Source organism: Enhydra lutris, unplaced genomic scaffold (assembly GCF_002288905.1).
Source record: "Enhydra lutris kenyoni isolate GAN:26980312 unplaced genomic scaffold, ASM228890v2 scaffoldscaffold50, whole genome shotgun sequence".
NCBI classification, from domain to species: Eukaryota; Metazoa; Chordata; class Mammalia; order Carnivora; family Mustelidae; genus Enhydra; species Enhydra lutris.
In genome coordinates this window covers 11,928,222-11,949,663 of record NW_019154134.1, presented here as the reverse complement: position 1 = coordinate 11,949,663, position 21,442 = coordinate 11,928,222, and the positions used below count along the sequence as shown (strand labels likewise).

Sequence of the window (21,442 nt, the reverse complement as noted above, 5' to 3'; positions counted from 1 at the left end):
ATACTTATTCAAAAGAGAGACAAAGTTATGTGAATATATACTATTTTTAAAACTAATTCCGAAACATCAACGCTTAAATTTTAATAAATCACATATACTCCATAAGTTGAAAATATTGGGGAGGGGAATATCTGATCCTCTCAAAAACTACCGTTTTGTAATCAGGCCAACAATCTGATGACTCCAAATCCCTCCGCCAAGAAGCAGTTACTTGGCTAAGATACTCTTGTACACTCTTGTACACTCTCATCAGATTAAGGCTTTCATGCCAGGAATCTTTTTTTTTTTTTCCTGGTGTATTGGCCATTGCCAGAAATGGACCCATCGAATTCACCAGTGCTAAGGAGTTAAGCATCTGAGATTTAATTTAACAGTTTCAGCTTTATTAAGCTGTCACAGAGCAGCCCCACTTTGATAACAGTAGCTGCTCCAATTATGGCTTGGTTTAGGGTTGACAAGTGTAATGATTCATTCGTGGCACATGAGAAGCAATAAAAGGTTGTTTTGCATTACAGCTTTAAAAATGTGGGCACTTTTTTCATTTAATTTGTCACTTAGCTTTTGCTAAGAGGACATTTAAATTGCAGTAAAAGGCAAATGGGGCTTTTAGTTTAAATGTAATCCCCATATTTAAATGATCTGTAATGGTGCAGTGTTGGAGTGGGAACACTATTGTCTCACAGTGGGTCCTGATGGTGACATGTGACATTTGTATTCAGGTCCTGTATTATCCATGTGGCTAAAGGGCTTCCAATTTCATTTCACAGCCAGAAGCCTGCAGAAAACACCAATTAACTTGCAGATCCCATTTGCCGACAAAACTCAGCCTCTTCTCAATGTCTGGCATCTGGCAGTGCTCAGCATTTAATTCCAAAGCAGAGCCTTGAAGCAATGTGAGCCCTATGCAGGGGCACAAAGTCAAATTCTCCCATTTTATTTATTTTTTTTATAATTTTTAAGATTTTATTTATTTATTTGACAGACAGAGATCACAAGTAGGCAGAGAGGCAGGCAGAGAGAGAGAGAGGAAGGGAAGCAGGCGCCCTGCTGAGCAAAGAGCCCGATGCGGGGCTCGATCCCAGGACCCTGGGATCATGACCTGAGCCGAAGGCAGCGGCTTTAACCCACTGAGCCACCCAGGCGCCCCTAATTCTCCCATTTTATTAAGAAGCAAAATCCTTTCCTTTTGTAGTCCAGAAGCAACTTTTAGTTAATTTTTTGGTGAATGAATATTAAGATATGATAGCTACTGTTACTTCTACATGGGATTCTTTGTAAAACTTAGACTCCATTAAAGTGGCTAGTGACCTCTGCTTGCCATCAGAGTACACAAGAGAATATATAGCAGTCTAGTAATGATGGGGTGGAGGGGAGGGATGATTTGTGAAGAAAGAAAATACAGGGCAAGGAGATATATTCATCCTAGACTGAAATCAAAGAACTTGTATAATATAAAGCCTGGCCCATAATCAGAAAGCAGTTCATCAGAGGGTATAACTAGAATCAGCTGGTGGAAACTTCTACCTAATGAGAATTATACTTTTGATAGAGAGCTAAAGTGCATAATTTTCAAAACCAACTTGGAAAAGTGAGATGGGGCTAATGTATTAAACATGAACGCTGTTAAGTTTTATTTAACTATATCACTTGTACATTTTTGGATACCAAAAAAAATATTAGCACTTTCTTCCTAATTAGTTATTTGTAATCCTAAATTCCTCCAAGTACCAAAGCTCTTTTAATTTTATTCATTCAATATTAATCCAATACTTTTTCTTTAAATGATTCCCTCTATTATAGTTTTTTTTTTAAGGTAGAACTTTTGAATGTCATAAATCAACTAGTCAATTCAATTTCACTACAGAATTAAAAAACTGAGGAGGGTTTACTTAAGAAAGTGTTATCATTCAGTTCGACCACGCTTAAACATATCCATCACACCTGTGTTTTTCAAACTACCATACTGTGCTCTCAAACACTCTTCCAATATATTGAAACAAACTACTATAGTTAGGGACTGATCTAAATTTGACCAAGTTATTATAAGATAATTAATAAAAATACGAGGGGAAAGGCCAACAAATATCTAACATAGCTGGCAAGTAGCAGACGTATACATTCAAAAAAAAAAAAAAAAAGCTGTCACCCACAGCAAGCTTCTGAACACACATCCTATTAATTGCAAAGAGGAAACTCTGATGTTCAATTCTTTACCAACTTGTGGCATAACCCTAAATTAGTCAATATCATCTTTTGGATGATGATCCTAAACTTCCCTGGAGTCCAGTTTCCTTATCCATAGAACAGTTCACCTCAAAGGTCCCTTCCAATTATTACAATCATGTGTTATATGCACAAACAACAGTTTCTCTTTGTCCAGACTTGGCATGGAATCAATCAGCAGGATATGATCTATTATCAGCCAAGAGGGAAAGAAGGGGAAGGTATGAGGAGTTCTACTATTCAATTTCAATGAAACTAGGATCTCCTAGTAAACATATCTATAAAAATTAATATAGGCATTGGTAGAACATTTGTCAAAAATTCCATCTGTCACATTCTTAATAGACAATTTAACAAATGCATTATTTGTTAATTCCCTAGCAATAAACACTGGATAAAAATAATCATCCACCCCAAATTTCCCAGTGAACCTGACTAGTGGATTTCTCATTTCTTCAATCACCTGCTATATTTTTATCTTTATTACAGAGATTTGGGAAGCAATAAAAATTATAGTTTACTTTATCTTTTCCCTTTTGACAATCAGTTCATCTAAGTCTGTAACAGCCAAAAAAATAAATGTTCAAACTACTTTTGACACTTTTAATGTACTCAAAGGGGGGAAAGAGCCAAATTTTAGCTCAACTGGGTACAATACTCTTCTAGAAATGAGTAACCAGCTCTGCTACACAAAATACCTATTTTAAAATAAAATGGCTTTCTTTTTCAAATATTTAAAGGCAGATTTCGGTGCTTGCTTTCCTCAAGATCCGACCATTTCCCCCAAACCCTCCCCAAAATTATTTCCTGCAAATGCCAGCCCAAGCCCTCCTTCTTCTAACCAGTGTCTAATGGCAGTAAGTTCATAAATGAGTAGCTCTCCCTTCAGCAACACTCGAACCACGCGCTTTCAACATTCAACCATGATCTTTACCCATACACAACTCAATGGCAATCCGTCAGGAAACTTGTATTTACCCAGCTCATCCCAGAGCTGCCTGTATTTGTCAGTCATCGCAGTGCCTTGTTGCCTCCAAAGTGACAGACGAGGGTCAGCCATGAATTGCTCTGTTATCAACGTCAACATGCGGGCCCCATTTGAGTCCCTCATCTTCAACATCTCCCGCACCTGGTGGGGAAAAAAAAAACAGACCTTTAGAAAAGTGGTCAAAAATGCACATTAATACAAGAACAGACCACTTTCTTTCTTTCTCTGGGGTCTGAGGCAGTTAATTCTTGATACCAGCCTTCTCTGGCAAACAAAAGTTGTGAAAAATTGGTCTCTATCCTAAATGACAATTTAATCAGAGAATTAACTGTTAATTTTTTAAAATTATGTTTCATAATCCAAATGAGGAAAAGACATTTGGTTAACTTTCCAATTACAAAAACAAAAACAACAACAACAACAACAAAAAAACAAAAACAAATTTTTTGCTAGCCCACAGAAAAACACCACCAAAATAAATCATCTGGCACCTTCCTGATTCTTCCAAATGATTATACTTACCACTAGAGTAGAAAAGCCGAAAGCAGTCTACTGATAACTCTTCAGGGATCTTCTAAATTGAATGGATAATGTTTTTAATAATAGATCTGTTTTACTGTTTTTTAAAACCTGCTTTATTGAGACATAATTCACATACCATATAATTCACCCATTTAAACTGTGCAATGCAATGTTTTTTAGTTTATTTCCACAGTTGTGAAGTCCTTCAGTTTTTGAGCTAAATTATAATTTCAGTAAGTCCTCACACCAAAGTTTTCTGACAAGAAGAGCAATACCATACTTTTATATTCACCCCAATGGGGCTGTAAGAGGAAATGGGCTGTGCTGCAGGTTAAAGAACTCTCTAGCCCTAACTGAGCAATCCAGGAAGCAGAATTATAGCCTGTGACCTAGCGAGCTAACTCAGCTTCTCAAGCTGGAACTTCAAGCTCTGTCCATTACTCTGGAGCCAAATCTCCCAAATTTTAATAAATCAAAATAAAAAAAAAAAGGAAGAAAAGAAACACAAGACTAAGTTTCTTTATAGGAAACTGTAGATAAATCCACCCATTCGAAAAGTGTATTCTGCTATGTGTTCAACAAACACGAATCCCAGCTGAACACCACACCACCAGTTCTCCCTATAGGAAATTACTGGAGTAAGGTCACAAGCAGCAGAAAAGGAGAGGGGATCCTTTTATTCAAGATTCTATGTGAAAGGCAAATCAAAGAGGAAATGTCAGATACTCAATAACGCAGCCCAAACCTCAAGATCTACTGATCCTGTGTCAGGCTTATACTCTGACAAGTAATGGAAGTCCATCACAGGCTTCAAATGGGAGCCCTACAAAGAACCCCAAAACACTTCTACACTAAATCACAAGTGTTGTGCTTTCCAGGATTATTTCAGTAATAATCTTAAGAAGTTTTTTTTTATTTCTAATACGGAAGCACTAAAAAGTCATGAACAGAAGAAGACTGAGAGGAAGAAAGGGAATTATAATTTACTGGACATCACGCTAGAGAGTTTTACAGTTATACTTATCATGTAATCTTCATACAACCATATAAAATAGGCCAGATTATAATTCCCATTTTATGAATTATAAAAACCATGTTTCAGAGAAGTGTAGTAACTTGCCCAAAGGACAAGAGGAATCTCTGGGATCAGGGCCCAGATCTGTCTTAACTCTAAAAGTTATGCCAAAAAATTAAAAAATAAAAAAGTTATGCCATTTCCAAAATTAGATGATGCTGTTGCTTCATATGGCACAAATAATGTGTACATCACATAAAAGGATAAAAACAGCAGCTATAGGCCAGTCTAATACCTCTTTTACCTTGCTTCCAGTAGGCCAAAGTATACTATTCACTACCATGAGAATCTGTGAAATACTTCCCGTGTGTCTAAATATACCAAACCTTTAATATTACCACTACATCATGGATGTGATTTAATGTTTAATTTCCTGATACATTTCTAACCTATTACTCAGCAACAGCAATGAAAATAAACACTTCACTGTTAAGTATATAAACCACAACTATTAAGCAATACTCAAACACATCTACAGTCTAATAGTAATTAATTTTCAGATGGCTAACATATTTCAAGAGTTTGATGTACCTGTGAATTACCAAAGAATGATTAAATCATGTGTGAAGTAGTTTTAGTGTAAGATGTATTATATTATAATCTAATTTTCAGAAAATCGGCAATCAATACATAGTAAATGGGATAAATCTTTAATAAGAGAATACTGATTAACCAAAATACACTATTTTCTGGCCATAACCAGTAACAGAATTCTTCAGAGCTAAATAATAATTTTTTTGATTATTATAAATACTAGAAAAGCTGTTTAACAAAAGTGTCAATGAGTTATGAAAACTATCAATTATTTCATCCATTAAAACCAATCTGAATCCATTAGTCATATTAGTAGCTGTACCCCCACGAAAAGACACTGACTTAATATTACTAAAAAAGCATTTTACTTAGTATTTAGAATTGCGTTTATGGTACTAAAGGGTCTGTATAAAGCAAGAGACACAGCTTCTACTCACACAGAACTTATAAGGAAGATAAGCCTGTTTCTTAGGCCATCAAATTTTGGTGATGAAAATTTAACCATTTACCAAGGCCAAAATGATGTGTTAGACAGCATTATCATTTAATCACAACATGAGGAGATATGTTATCATTAGCTAATTTTATAGATGAGGAAACTGACTTGAGTAACTTGTCAAGGTTCATACATTCAATAAGATTTAGAGTTTAAATTTAAAGCCAGGACTTTATGATTCCAAAGTCCATGCTTTTGAAACGAATTTAAATATACTGAACATTACTAAACTAAATATATAATGTTATATGCATGTATTAATTGTACAAAAATAATTATGTAAAATTTACAGACTATGGATTGGAACAAGAGATACTTCTCAACTTTTAAAAAAAAAAAAAAAAAAAAAGCCCTAAATATATAAAGCACATTTTAAGGACTGTATTCAAAATTATGCTCTACTTGAGAACATTAACTAGGAAAACTAAAAGCTTGAAAATATGGTATTTCTAATAATACTAAGCTATTTACTTTTGAGTTTGGACGTTTTTCCGAAATTGTATAAACTGTCACCATTTTAATAATGGGAAACAAAAATGTTTCACATCTTGACTAAGGATAGCTAAGTAAATTAATGCATTACAACGTCATAGTTTCTAACTGGTTAACTTAGATGCTCTTCTTTAAAAAAAAAAAAAAGAAATAAATAAAAAAGAAGCCTTTATTCTATTGTACACATCATCATATATAGATACTTTCTATATATGTATATATTTAGAATATTTCTTTAAAAAAAAAAATCATACCTTTGCAAAGAGCAAATTAAGCTGCTTCCCTGATCCGTGGTACCCGCCCTGGGAAAGGAACAGTTTAACCTGTTCTTGAACCTGCTCTTCATCTAAGTGCCAGCAGTTTTCATCATCTATACTAGCACCTGCTGTTGGATCAGGAGCACCTAGAAATAGAAAGAAAAAATAACACATATGCTAGATAAAAACTCTGTGCTAAAGGGCTCTGATAATAAACTTGAAAAGAATTAAGATTCTCCACTTTTTGCCTACACACTTTTTAAGCCACCCTCAATTTCAATTATACATACAAATTTATGACTGAAAATAAATATAAAAATCATTCTCTTATTTCCAGGATTTTCTTGATTTGTGCTACGCTAAAATGCAGATCACTGCAGAACTGAGATATTTTAAACTAAACGTTTGGAGAGGAGTTTACAAGTTCTCTAAAGAATAAAAAAGTCACAAAAATGTCTCATTGTAAATACATGATGTTTATAAAGCTCTACTATGTAGGATATGTTAGGAAAATGTTTTTCAAAGACATGAGAAAAATGTGAAACCAAGTGAACTGAGCAGAGTATTTTTCTCTTTACTATGTTAATTCAAGAAGCTTTCACTGTTATCTGCTGCCGTATAAACTACATGCTGACATAGTCTTTAGTTGCAGAAAACTGAAGATTAAAAAGGGAAATCAAACCACATGGGAACAGGCAGTGCAGCTGTTGTACTAAACCAGGTTGTAGTATCACCTTGCCAAACTGCATAAATATTTTATTGCTGAAGTACACACAAAAGATTATAGCCATGTCATAAGCCCTGTGTGTAAACTACCTTAGAAATTCAAAAATTATCCAGATACTTAGGCAGGTAAAAATTAAGTTTCATTATTTATTTTTAAAAAATGGTATTTAAGGCCTGAGATTCATAAGAAATATTAAAAAATTTAAGTCTAAAAACCTTTCATCAGTAGTGTTTAATCTCACCAACCCTTAAAAAGTACATTTGTTGGGGCGCCTGGGTGGTTCAGTGGGTTAAGCCTCTGTCTTCGGCTCAGGTCATGATATCAGGGTCCTGGGATCAAGCCCCGCATTGGGCTCTCTGCTTAGCAGGGAGCCTGCTTCCCCACCTCTCTCTGTCTTTCTCTCTGCCTACTTGTGATCTCTCTCTCCCTGTCAAATAAATTAATAAAAATCTTAAAAAAAATACATTTGTTTAAGTCTGGCTGTACATTGCATTTCTTTTCTTCTAATGATCTAAGAAGGAACTGGCCAAGGAAACAATCACTAACATCTGCATAGAACCAGTGTCCATTAGTCCCTAAGAGGAGAGCAGTGAGTCTGTGAATCTCCCTGGAAAGGTGTGCCTTCATTCATTCATTCATTCATTCATTCATTCACTGAGCCAACATATTTATTGAGTGACTCCTGCTAGACTTGAGAATGAAATGGTGTGCAAAATAGACAGAATTCTTGTCCTCATATAATTTACCAACAAATTATTTTTGACTAGGACCAACAACAGCAACAATTTACATCAAGCCCAACATATCTGTATATATGAGTGTTTATGTGATGACATCTATTATCTATTAATCTGAAGCAAAAGTATGATGAAAAAAGACCCTGACTGTAAGTGAAAGGGTCTGATATTCTCTATTGTATTTTTCAAAAGGGCTTATAACTTTTAAGACTGATTTCATAACCCATAATGGGCTGCAACCCACTATAAGAGAAACACTATTTTAAGTGTGTGAGATAAGTATCAATCTAGTAATCACACATTTAAATATATGATAATAACTGCTCAAAGGAAGAAGCCAAAATGCCAGCAGACTCTATCAGAAAGCTCTCACTTGGCCATGGATTGCCAGAGTAAGCACACCTTGAGGAAATGGGAAATTGAGCTGAGATTTGACTTAAGTAGATTAGAAGTTAAAGAAAAAAAGAAAAGAAGGAGGGGTGCCACCAAGAAAAAAGGAAGAGAAAGTGGGGCGCCTGGCATCTACCTTCCACTCAGGTCACGATCCCAGTGTCCTGGGATCCAGCCCCACATCAGGCTCCCTGCTCAGCGGGAAGCCTTCTTCTCCCTCTCTCACTCCTCCTGCTTGTGTTCCCTCTCTTGCTATGTCGCTCTCTATCAAATTATAAATAAAATCTTAAAAAAAAAAAAAGGAAGAAAAAGGAATGAGTCTGAATGTGAGACTAAGAGCTTAGGCAGACGTCTCAGGAGGGAAGGAACATAGAACATGGATGAAATAAAAGATAGTGCACATCCATACAACTCAAAAGTAGAGGATGAAGAGAAGACAACTACAAGACAATCCTGAAGAAGGGCTAGCCCTTGAGAGCCCTGGCAAGTGGGAGCTTAGCTTTTTTCTTCCCTAAGCGTAACAAATGGGAATTCATAACAAAGTTGTCCAAAGAAGAAGAATGAAACACCCTAGATAGTAAAAGATATTTTCTCCTAACGTGCATCAATTTCAACATTCCTACAATAGAATATATTCAGCCATAAAAACAAATGTGGGTATTTTCTTTGTACTGCGATGGAAAAATATCCAAGATATACTGTTGAATGGGGGAAAAAAAAACCCACCAGGCCGAAGAAAAGGATGCATAATATAACTCCCTTTATTATAGTGATGTTTTAGAAAGAGCCTGTGTTAGTATTTCCTTACATATGCATAGAATGGGTAACCTCGGTACACAAGGAAAGAAGGCTCTTCACTGAACACCTTTCCATATTTTTAAAATTTCAGAACCACATGAATATATTTAAGTACTAGAAAAATCTCTCTCAAGTGTGGAGGATAGGCTAGGAAGCAGAAATACATATGAGAACAGTGAGAATGGTATATATGCAGAGTCTGTGTGAAGGATGATGATGGTAGCTTGAAAACATCACTGAAAACTGAAATGGAGACTCTGACAGGAATTTAAGACAAAAACAATGCAACTTGGTAATGAAGTGGGTATGTGAAATTTAGAAACAGCAGGATCGAGAGAGACATGGGTTTCTGGGTTAAACAACTGGATGAAGGACGCCTGGGTGGCTCAGTTGTTGAGTATCTGCCTTCAGGTCAGGTCATGATCCCAGGGTCCTGGGATTGACCCGGGATCGGGATCCCCGCTCGGCAGGAAGCCTGCTTCTCCCTCTCCCACTCTCTCTGCTTGTGTTCCCTCTCTTGCTGTATCTCTCGCTGTCAAATAAAGAAATAAAATCTTTTACAAAAAAAATAAGAATAAGTTGATGAGATACTGGACAACTCAATGACACACAGATCAAAACAGGACCAGGTTAGGGGGTAGAAGGGGCGGTGTTTAGGTCCTCAGTTCAGTTTCAGACATGGTGAATTTGAAGCACCTTTCAGACAGCGAAGAAAAGGAGAAAGGACTTCAAAAGTAGGGAACTGGATATTTACAGGAGGCTCTACAGGACAAGAGTACCTAAGACAGAGCTTAAGGAAAGCCAACATTTAAAGACTGGGACAGAAACTGAGTGAGGAGGGCAGTGGGAATGAGTGACCTATGAGGAAGAGATGGAGAGACTCATTCTTCCAAAAGTAAGGCAGAAAAAAGGTTGTTCCAAGTAGGTACCAGACAAGTAGGTAGATATTAAAGCTCCAGAGAGCAAGGATTATAGCTGCCCTGCTCACCACTGCTTTCTGACACCTAACTAATTTTTGTCTCTATCAGGAAATCAAGTAACAGAAATGGGGAGAACTATGTACATTCCTCCCCAGAAAAGGATTCCCATCAAAAAGGAGCAACTGCTAAAACATCTTTACATACATATATATCTCATTTTCTCCTCACAAGGTCCCCTAGAGGTGAGTAAAGATTTTGATCCCTACTATTCTACAGAAGGAGAAACAAGTTCAGGATGATTAACACTTCTCCACGGCCACAATGCCAAATCCAGTCTCCTGGATCTCTCCCCTGCTGAAGAATACATCCCAGAACCTTGGAGCTAACGTTGCATCATGAAAGTATCGAAGCAGGCGTTGTTAGCCCTAAATCAAACATAAAATTAAGGAAGGACACTGAGATGTTTGTAAGCATTTGTAGCACGTTTCTCTTCCACAGGAAGATCTAAGACCACACAGTGCTGTGAAGAGTCAACTACTGAGGTTATATCTGTATTCCACAGGGACTGGGAGCCCCTAATCCAGCCCATCCCCTTGATTCTAGAGACGGAAACACAGACACACACACATGCAAATGCACAAAGACAACTACAGATTCTTTATCTAAATGCATCAGAAGAGACTTTCCAAACAACTCCTCCATATGCTCTCAAGTTTCATATTTAAGCTTTTCCTACCATCTTGCTAAAAATCCTCCTGGGAAATCTGACACCTGCCTCCTTAACCTCTTCTTAGGGAAAATTCTGACAAGCTACTGATTATCCACTCTCAGTGTTCCTTCTGATGAACTGAGCTAAATAAATTCAATTTCAATCCTCACAGTGGTTCTTTCCCCCAACACTCATGACTTGTTAGTTGTTCTCTATTGGGCACTGAGGGTCAAGACCTACAAGGAATCCTGTCCCAGAAGGACTTGGATGGGGACTGACTGTCCTATGGTGTAGGAGAAGGCCTGCTACGCTTCAATGCATGGGTCGCAGCCACGTGAGACTTGACTTTTCTGTTTGCCACATAAATATCACAGTATTTTAAGAAGACTTCAATTCAGTTTAGAGAAAATTCCAGTCTCCTTGGCCTAAAATGGCAAAGGGGTCAACATCCAAATATTTCACAAAAACTGTAGGATATACTCAACTCTTATTTTTTTCATGCTAAAAGAAAGAAGTTTTAGAAGGAATAGTCCAAGAATCACTTTCATTTGACTTGAATTATACAATGTATTTTTTTCTTAAAATCCAATAGGTTTAAAAAGTGTCATATTTTTAAATTTCTTTAATGGATCATTTAATTTACACACATACAGATTTTTGTTCTTGTCCAGGTGGGAAGATATCTAACAGCAAATGTATAAATACATGGACAATGTTTCTCAAGTTTTTAACAAAACCAAGGGGTTTCTTCTGTTTTGATGTTTTTTGTGGGGGGAATATGGGAAGCTAGTGTTAGAATTAACATATTTCTTCAAGAGCATGGAGGAAGGAGGAGGCACTGTGGAGAGAAAATGGCCCACAGACAAAATTTTACAGCAAATAATCTGATAAAGTCTACATACGTGAGCTGAGAGTATGTGTGGGGTTCCTCATCCTGGATTCAAATTTGGAATCCTGTGGTTCTAGGTTGGGTTGGGAAAACTACATGTCATCCAAACAAAACCAAGCTCCCCAGACCTCCATTTTCTCAAACCTAAAATTCTATAATGTAGGAATAAAAAATTAACTAGGTGCTAAGAATTAGAAATCTTTTCCTGTGACTGTGTAGAAAATATCCTAAAGAATGCATGCAAAGATAACTAGATGGTAAATAAAACAAAATTTAATCTAAACACAACTTAACACTTTAGGAATAGGTGATACTATACATTATAGACCAGGAAATTAAATGTCCACAATAATAACCTTCCTAAAACAGCATATTCATTTAGTTTTAATACTAATTTTAATACTTAAGTTTAGCTATTTAAATCCTAACATGTTTTGATTACATGCATGTAAGGGTGGCCTAAGCCTTGCATAAAATGTAGATTTGCAAAATTTATTTCTACTTGTTAGTAGCTATCTATAAACAAAGACAAAGCTCTCAGCATTTAGCTTTGAGAAAGGTATGCAAGAAAAACATTATTCATGTGTTTATACATTTGCTATTAGATATTCTCCAAGTTGGGCAGGAACCAGAATCTGTGTGTGTAAATTAAATGGTCCATTAAAGAGTTTTAAAACCTATCATATTTTTACCCCTTATTTATATTTATAATTACAAATGCTATAACTTTTACAACTGTATAGTTAATCTTTGTGAGCATTTTATTACCGAAGCTTAATTCTTCAAAGTTTCAAGCCTTTAGGGAAAGTAAAATTATCTGGTTAAAAAAAATCAATCAATCAATCAATCAATCAATCAATCAAACAGTTTAACTGTCTCTCATTCCCAGCTAGGGATGTATGAACTTCACTTACCCTCTTATATAGGAAGAGAGCAAAAGGAGAATTCATGGACATGAAGGAACACTGTCCATGTCCTTGACTTTCCCTATTAGTTGACCTGGTTCTGATTTAGTTTTGCTTTATCTCAATATCAAAACTCCCTAACCCTGGGAGTTCTCAAAATTAAGAGTGTATCAAAAATCCTGAGGCACACTGTAAAAAAAAAAATGGATACCTAGGTACACTTCAGAAGTACTGAATCACAATCTTTGCCAGGGGGGTAGGAGAATGATTCCATATTTGGAGAGGATGTTATACATGGTGACACACTGTGCATCTTCATACTGGGAAGTATTCTGGCTCCAGTCTAATGAATAAAGCATATTTAAGACGCACCAAATGAAATATCTGTCTCGTGTCAAGGAAACAGTTGCTTCTAAGTATTAAGCAGCACCAAACCCTTTTGCAAATTTTAAACTGAGAAACTGAGACACATTCACAGCTGGCTTATGCTATGTTTGGTATGTGGAATTATTCACAGCTTTGGGTTCTAATAGGGAACTTAATGCTTTCTTTTCTCTTCTTAATCTGCTGGAAAACAACTCAGACAAAAAAGAAATGAAAGGCTTTAGTTTACCTCCTCATCTTAACTGTGACCTAACTGCTTTAGCAATACAGTTGTCTAAATAATGTTCTAACCATTTATATCTATGTACAATTGGGTGGGGGGTTTTTGTTTGTTTGGGGTTTTTTTGGTTAAAATTTAATTATCAATTTCCGTCTATAAAGGCAGAATGCAGGCAGGAGATGTCTACACTGTAGAGGTGATTCATTCAGCCTCTTTCAGGGGACCCAGAAGAATGCCACCTCCTAAAGCTTCAGTTAGCCCACTGTTAAAGCTAGGAAACGTTGCCAGTACACCTATCTAACAAGCTGAAGGCAAAATCGTGACCTCGATCACTGGCACTGAGAGGGAAAGGGCAGGGCAGCAAACTTCAATGATTCAGACTCAAAAAAAGTCTTTCTTTAGAGAGGACAAGGATTTGAAGACTGTTGAAAAATAACATGCACTGAACACACACTTGAAAAAAGATTTACATTTTATTCTTCCTTAAACCCTCATTCCAAAGTAGTGGCCAATGCCTTCATTTCCATTTACAATATTTCGATAGCTGCAACACTCAGATCTTTCCTCACCTTTCATTCTCTGTGGTCACCTACGTAATGTTACTGCGATGACAGAAGTGTGACATCCTCTCCAGGAGCTGTTAGAGGGCAACCCATCTTCTTTCTTTATCCCAGAGGCTACTGACAGAGGGAACGCTGGCATGTGCCGGCTGTGCTCCCTCAGCAAACCACCTTCTCCTCAGCTAAATGCCAAAGAAGTTAAGTACGTTGCACCATCATCAGCAGAGAACTCAAGGGAATTCACATAGACCATCACAAGGCTTATAGCTCCTCCTCCAAAATTTTCCTCTCATCTGACTTTCTCATTTCTTTTTTTCCTTTAAGATTTTATTTATGTATTTGACAGAGAAAGATAGAGCAAGAGAGGGAACACAAGCAGGGGGAGCAGGAGAGGGAGAAGCAGGCCTCCCACCAAGCAGGGAACCCTATGTAGGGCTCCACCCCAGAACCCCAGGATCATGATCAGAGCCGAAAGCAGATGCTTAACGACTGAGCCACCCAGGTGCCCCTATTTTTCATTTCTTACCATCATTCAACTTACCTCTAAAGTTCAATAATAAACTATTCATGTATAGAAATAATCACATATTTTATATGAATGAAAAGCAGCAAAGTATTTGTACACTCTCCATGCTCATTTAAAATTCAGCATGTAAACAGAGTGCATAACAGGTAGGTCATTTTCTAGAACTTAGCTAAAAATATATCACTTGGTACACAAACACAAATATTTACATGCAAAGTTCTCAGAAAGTCTTATTTTTATATAACCCAACTCTTCAGATCTATTAAAAGAAATCTACCGGGGCGCCTGGGTAGCTCAGTGGGTTAACATCTGCCTTTGGCTCAGGTCATGATCCCAGGGTCCTGGGATTGAGCCCCACATCGGGCTCTCTGCTCAGTGGGGAGCCTGCTTCTCCCTCTCCTTCCTGCCACTCTGCCTGCTTGGGGACTCTCTCTCTCTCTCTCTCTGTCAAATAAATACATAAAATCCACCCCCCCACACAAAGAGAGAGAGAGAAATCTACGATGTCTGCAAGCTTTGAGAATAGTTTGCTCAGATTTTAAAGTTGTTATTTTTTAAAAATGGCTTATAAATATTTTCCTCAAAGATCTACCACTGCCCTGAAGACTCCTGTCAACTGACTCATCACAATGACAGTGATAACAGCAATTCAGATTTACTTCTTTAGCCCTCCTGACCTTATGAAAGGCATATTCTTTATTGTCCATATTTTACAAATAAAATAACTGAGGCTTGAAGAGATTCAGTTACTTGCCCCCATTAACAGAGCTGAAGAGCAAAGGTATTCTCTCTCACTCAGGCTAACTTCTAAGCTCATCAACACTCTTAAGAGTCTCAGAGTGAGAGGTATGAGAGACCCATTTGTGGGGGAGATGGGAACAAGCTCATGGAGCCAATATGGACAGACATAAGGTCAGTTAAGGGACAGAGGACTGGTGAGAAACCTGATCACAGCTGGTAGCGATCCTCTGTAAAGCATTAAAGTGAGGAGTGTCAGAGATGACTACAGTGTGTGAGGGAAGGCAAGATTTGGAGGAGAAAGGAGAAAGAATGAAGGGTATTGGGCTAAAAGTAAAGTGGTTATCTCTGTGTTACCCTAGCAAATTCCTCATGGACTAGAGATGTGATTCCTCCAAATTAAGACACTTACGTTCTAAGATCACTTCTCTTTTGCTGAAGTGAAGTGTTTTTTCATGTAAAGACCGTCATGTATACATGATCATGTATTCATTTTGTATTAAAAAAAAAAATTAAACTATGTTAGAGAAACATCTAGTTTTCGTTAAAATGTGAAGTTAAACCTAGTAATTTCTGGAGGGAAATTGGGCAATAATTACTCAAAAATGCATGTACCACTTGTTCTGGCATTTCTACTACTAAGAATCTATTATCCAAAAATACTTGCACAAATTCACAAACCCACACACGCGCACACATAAAGGAAAGTCACAGCAGTCCTGCGTATAGTAGGGAGAAAACAGAAACAACTTCAAAATCATTCAGTAGGTTAATGGTTAAATATCCCCATACTATGGAGTACTATATACAACATTTAAAACATGTTTGAAATAACATAAGCTATCCATCAGCTATTAAGAGAAAAAAGCAAAATGAAGAAAAATATTTTTAATTGTTTTTTTAAAACTATGTGTGTGTGTGCACGAAGAAAGCTGTCTCAAAGAATACAAACCACACTGTCAACAGCAGTTGCTTTGAGGGGTAAGAGAGCTGTTGGAAACTAAGGGAGGGAGCCGTTGGGAGAAGGAGCCAATGAGGATTTGTCTTTTTATCTTCATATAATTCTATACTACTATACATTTTTTCAACATACTTTTTAAAATTAATTTAAATTTTCTCTAAGTTCCACACTGGTGCACTTTAGGACAGCATATTCAATTCTCTTCTATAGAATGTATTTGCAAATTGTATTAATCACTAGTAGATCTTACCTTTGTTTCACCAACTGTTAATGCCTGAATATTGTATGACAGAAAGAATATGCTTATAATGACCAAATTATCTCCCTAGGATACTTGTAAAAACTGGTTGCTAATGCAAGCCCAATTACACTGAACATGACCATCTACAGGGAAACAAAAGGAAGAAAGATGTGACATAAGGCTTCCATCAAACAACTCCAACTGTCACTTACTGCTAGATTTGGAACATGCATGTGTACAAAAATAAATCTCCAAGTTCCCACTAAGAACAAAATGGAATGAAAAATGACAGTGTTACTTTTTGTTTAACAAATTCTGAGCACCTACGGCTTCTTAAGTATGGTCCTTAGGGAAGGTACCAAGATACACAAGTCATAATTTCAGCCCTGATGTAGTTTACAATCAACTAAAAATAAGGCACACAACGAACACAGGATTGCTAAGTGGGTCTGCTTGTTTGTTTGGAATCTCTAAGAGAGCCTGAATGGACTGATACAGAAGATGGCTGGAACACAGAGGCATTCTGAAGTTAAGTTAAGCAGGAGTAGCAGGCATGAATGGAATTTATGCTGTTGGTTTTATTAGAACCACACTCCAACAAATTGAAATGTCTGATCAAAGAACAACACAGAAGTGTACAGTTGGGTAGAACTACAGGAGATGCACATATGCAACATGATACAAGTGCCTCGTGCGTCTCTGCAGAAGTATCCCCACCACAGTCATAGAATCAGAGGTGGAAGAGATCTTACATGCCTTGTGTCAACTGCATCTGACACATGGATATATTCCTTTTACTTCTGTGACTGAAATGGTGTTTCTGGGCACATGACACTGAAGTCAGGGAGGAGTCTAGCCTACATTTGGGATTGGCCCAAGCTCTAGAAGTGAAAGGGTCAATGAAATGACCCCCACCCTGCTACTGTTCCAAGTCTGGACCAATGCCAGCTTGTTATTGGACATTAGACACTGGACACTGGACAAGGACAGCCCCTTACTCTGTCCTTTGTGGGAATGTGCCCAGTACAGGCTAGCTCATTGCAGTGGGGCGGTCCTGAAACCAGAACGCCCAGGAGAAAAAGGAGAAGAAATACATGCCAAAAAGTTAGAGGAAAGTAAGATGACCACCAACTCTGATATCACTCATCCCCCAACTGGTTTCTTCTCTCTTCTATGAGTACTTCTGGTTACCTTAAACATGAAGTAAACTCAGTTATATTGGATTATTATTATTATATATGTATATCTTATTAAAATTCTCCCAATGCTATTAGAGAACATCATGACCATTTTAAATGAGGGGAAAAAATGAGTTTCACCCAAGGTCACTCAGGTAATACAGAGTAGAAACAATAATAGATTCTAGGCCTTCAGATTTTAAGTTCAATGTTCTGTCCTTACTTCATGATTTAGCTACCTATATAATACATCTCCTTTAATAGGAAACATAAAGGACCAGAAGAGGCAGGGTTAACTAAGAGGGTAGACTAGCACGTGGAAATCAGTAAATTTCTAGAAAAGTACTTAGCAAAGACACCAGCATCTTTTTTAAGACTGTGGAAACTGGGAAGTTTTATTAGAATATAAAACTGAAAGCAAACAATTTTGCTGGGGGAAAAAAAAACAACAACGCAGAACTACAACCAGCAATCTCCTTGGAGGGCCATTAACATCAACTATCTTACAGCCACTATTTAGCCTGTAGTAGTTAGTTTTATAATCTAATCAAAATCATGTGAGGGAAATTTTATGAAAACACAAAGAAATGTAAAAAAAAGGCTACTAAAAAGGACTTAACTACTACAATAACTAAGGCTGTATTTCAACTATCTTCGCTAAATCTGTGACCTTGGATATCACTAACCCCTTTTCCTCAGTTTCTTTCTCTTGAAACTACTACAATTATAAATTTGTAATACCAAGCTGATAAGGAAATTATTAGGAATAATGTGCCTGATATTGTCTTGAAAAAGCTTTTAATTCCTCAGGATAAAATTCTTATAAAAATAAAATATTTCAAAATACAGTAACCCTACAGTGCCAACCCCCCATGCTGTCAAAAATCCACATATAGCCTTTGCCCCAAAATCTAACTAACAGCCTACTGTTGACTAGATGCCTTACCAATAATGTCAACAGTATCAACATGCATTTTTATATATGTATTATATACTATACCCTTACCATAAAGTAAGCCAGAGAAAAGAAAATTTTAACAGAAAATACATTTACAGTATGATACATATATTTACTGGGGGGGGGGGGGGTGTAAGTGGACTTGTGCAGTTCAAATCCATGTTGTTCAAGGGTCAACTGTAAAAAGGAAAAGCAACCAACAGAATTTTAAGAAGTATTAGGATATAGGGGCGCCTGGGTGGCTCAGTGGGTTAAGCCTCTGCCTTCAGCTCAGGTCATGATCCCAGGGTCCTGGGATCGAGCCCAGCGTCTGGCTCTCTGATCCGCAGGGAGCCTGCCTCCACCTCTCTCTCTGCCTGCCTCTCTGCCTACTTGTGATCTCTGTCTGTCAAATAAATAAATAAAATCTTAAAAAAAAAAAAAAAAGAAGTATTAGGATACATTCACAAGTAAAACAAATATCCAACTATCAATGTAGTTTGTTAACTACTTACAAATTAATGATTTTCTTCTAAAAAGGCCTTGGATAAGCTTAAGTTCTTTGGCTTTAAGATACCCTTTAAGATAACTGAATCTAAATCCTATCCTGACTCTATTTATCTAGCCAAGTAAAAGTGATGCTTCTCCTTAAAATAAAACTTACCTCTTACCAATCTTTGTGTTCAAGACATCTTCCTTCTCAAAGCAAAAACACAACCAAAAGATCATACTAAAAAGTACTGCTTTTACAGTATGGAGAATGCTTTGGGGGTGTTTGGACTCAGGTGGGATCATATGGTCAAATAACTGAAGAATATTTTTAATCCTACCCTCTAGTAAGTCATCAGTCTAAGAGTTAAAATAAGACCCTCCAAGGAGCAGACTCCCCATTTTGTTACTTAAGGTCATGACCTGCTTCCTACCTCTCTACTTTTACCACTTGTTACACTATGATGGAAGGCAGGAAGTGGCTCATGTAATTGGCCCATTTCCAGGCTGGGAGCAAATCTGGTGATAAATTAAATGACCAGAAAGCTGGTGGGATAAACCATTCAAGTTCACTGCTCTTGTGAAGTTGCTCTCATACAAAAGTTATTTGAAAATCACATTAAGCCTAAAGCTAACCTGCATTCTGTCCTTGCCTTTTCCTTAGATAACTTTTTCTTCTAATTTTAGAAACTGTGAAAGAAATACAATGTCACATGAACACCTTCTCGCATCCAACTTTAGATGACATTGATTTGTCAGTCTTACTATTTCAACATGGAAGTGAATTTCTGAAGCTGTAGATAAGAAATTCTGGACGCTGCTGTTCTTCAAAATAAGGAAGACACATGCAGAACAAACAACTGATTGTTGATGTGGACCTCTGGATAAACTAAAACTCAGAGAATAATGTAACCCTAATGCAATATATAAATTCAGGGGAAAAAAAAAAAAGAAAGAAAACATATAAACGTTTGAAGAAATGGTATATGCTATTCCACTTCCACTGAATAATTTAATAAGAAGCCACAGGCTCCTTAGAAATCTCTGAGATGACTGTAAACTAGCCTGAATTTTCAAAAAGCAAAAGACTGAGGCAGGAGATAAGACAGAGCAGAATATTACTTGAAAAAGTCCTTAAGTGCATGTGCTTTTGGTGGGTCAAAAGTACTTCAGTGCCACAGTTGTTTATAATACTGTTATTTAACAATGGCAGACTTTACTAACTAAAATGCTTTACACACGTTAATAAGGCTGAGCCTAAAATGGGGAGTACTAGAAAAAATATGGCTATATGGATGTTCCTCTGACATAAAAACCATTTTAAAAGTACCTTACAGCACCAAATTTGTAAAATAATGCCTGCAATAACTCTATTCAAAACAAGATCCAAAAACAGTGGAACGGACAAACAGTGATATTCTCACCACTAGAATATTCTGGAGTTGTACTGTACGATAAGGTACATCAATGTTAATAGCTAGCCACATGTGGCTATTAAGCCCTTGCATTGTGATGATGCTGTGGTTTGAGATATACTCTAAGTATAAGACAGACAGCAGACTTCAAAGACTTACTATGAAAAAAGAGTAAAATATGTCAACTTTTTGTTGAATTGTTATTTATGAATACTCAGATAAATAAAACATTAATTTACTTGTTTCTTTTTAAATAGGCTACGGGAACATTTTAAACTATACATGCGGCTCATATTATGGTTCTTTTGGGCAGTGCTGCTTTAGAACAATGAAAATGAATGAACTATAGGTACATGAAACAATTGGCATAAATCTTACAATCACGACTTGAATGAAAGCCAAGTAAAACTGAAACTAGTATTTAATGATGTCAACAACAAGACACAAACCACCACAGACATGATTACCATAAAAACCAGGCAGTGGCTGCCATGGGGAAGAGAAAGGAGCTTGTGAAAGAGAGGGGCTATATGGAACCCTCTCTAGTGCTGAGAATAGTCTATTTGGGACCTGTGTGTTGGGATTCACTTTATTAATCTACACATTCATATTTTATGTACTTTTCTATGTTTTATCTCACAATTTTAAAAGTTTTCAAGAAACAACCTTAAACTTACTTTCCTTAAACATTTATATTCACCAAAATAAATTTCGCCATAATTAATGACTTTGAAGAAACCTAAAAGAATAGAGTTAAGTGACTGGTCCTATATCTCATCAATATAACCAAAGAAATGTAAAATGTAAAGAAATGTAAAAATGATAGGCCCAAGAGCTGCTTAGTCAAGACTATGTTACATTCTTCAATGTATTTTTGAATATTTTAAAAATTATGTCTAAATGTTTTTAAAGCACAGCAACCTATAATTTAACTATTATTTATCCTGTGTTAATGTACCCTATGAAATAGGTGGTGGGTGTAGTTCTGACAAGTTGCACATATATTTTTGTAAGTCACCGTATTTGCAATGCACAAAATAAGCAGCTGATAAATGTGTTTACAAATAAATGAGATAACGTTCCATGTATAAAAATTTTAAAAAAACCATTTTTGAGATTTTTTTTTTTTAA

General features: G+C 36.6%; 1 protein-coding gene across 1 annotated transcript in view; it reads right to left on the bottom strand.

Annotated features, from left to right (window-relative positions):
* LOC111156906 (zinc finger SWIM-type containing 6) overlaps positions 1 to 21,442 on the bottom strand; it is a gene marked incomplete at its 5' end in the record, with an annotated part of 192,982 nt that overhangs the window by 46,836 nt on the left and 124,704 nt on the right. Inside the window, 2 exons of the mRNA XM_022518037.1 lie at positions 3,202 to 3,352; positions 6,585 to 6,733. Coding sequence (XP_022373745.1) covers positions 3,202 to 3,352; positions 6,585 to 6,733 — 300 coding nt within the window. The remainder of the gene's footprint in view (positions 1 to 3,201; positions 3,353 to 6,584; positions 6,734 to 21,442) is intronic.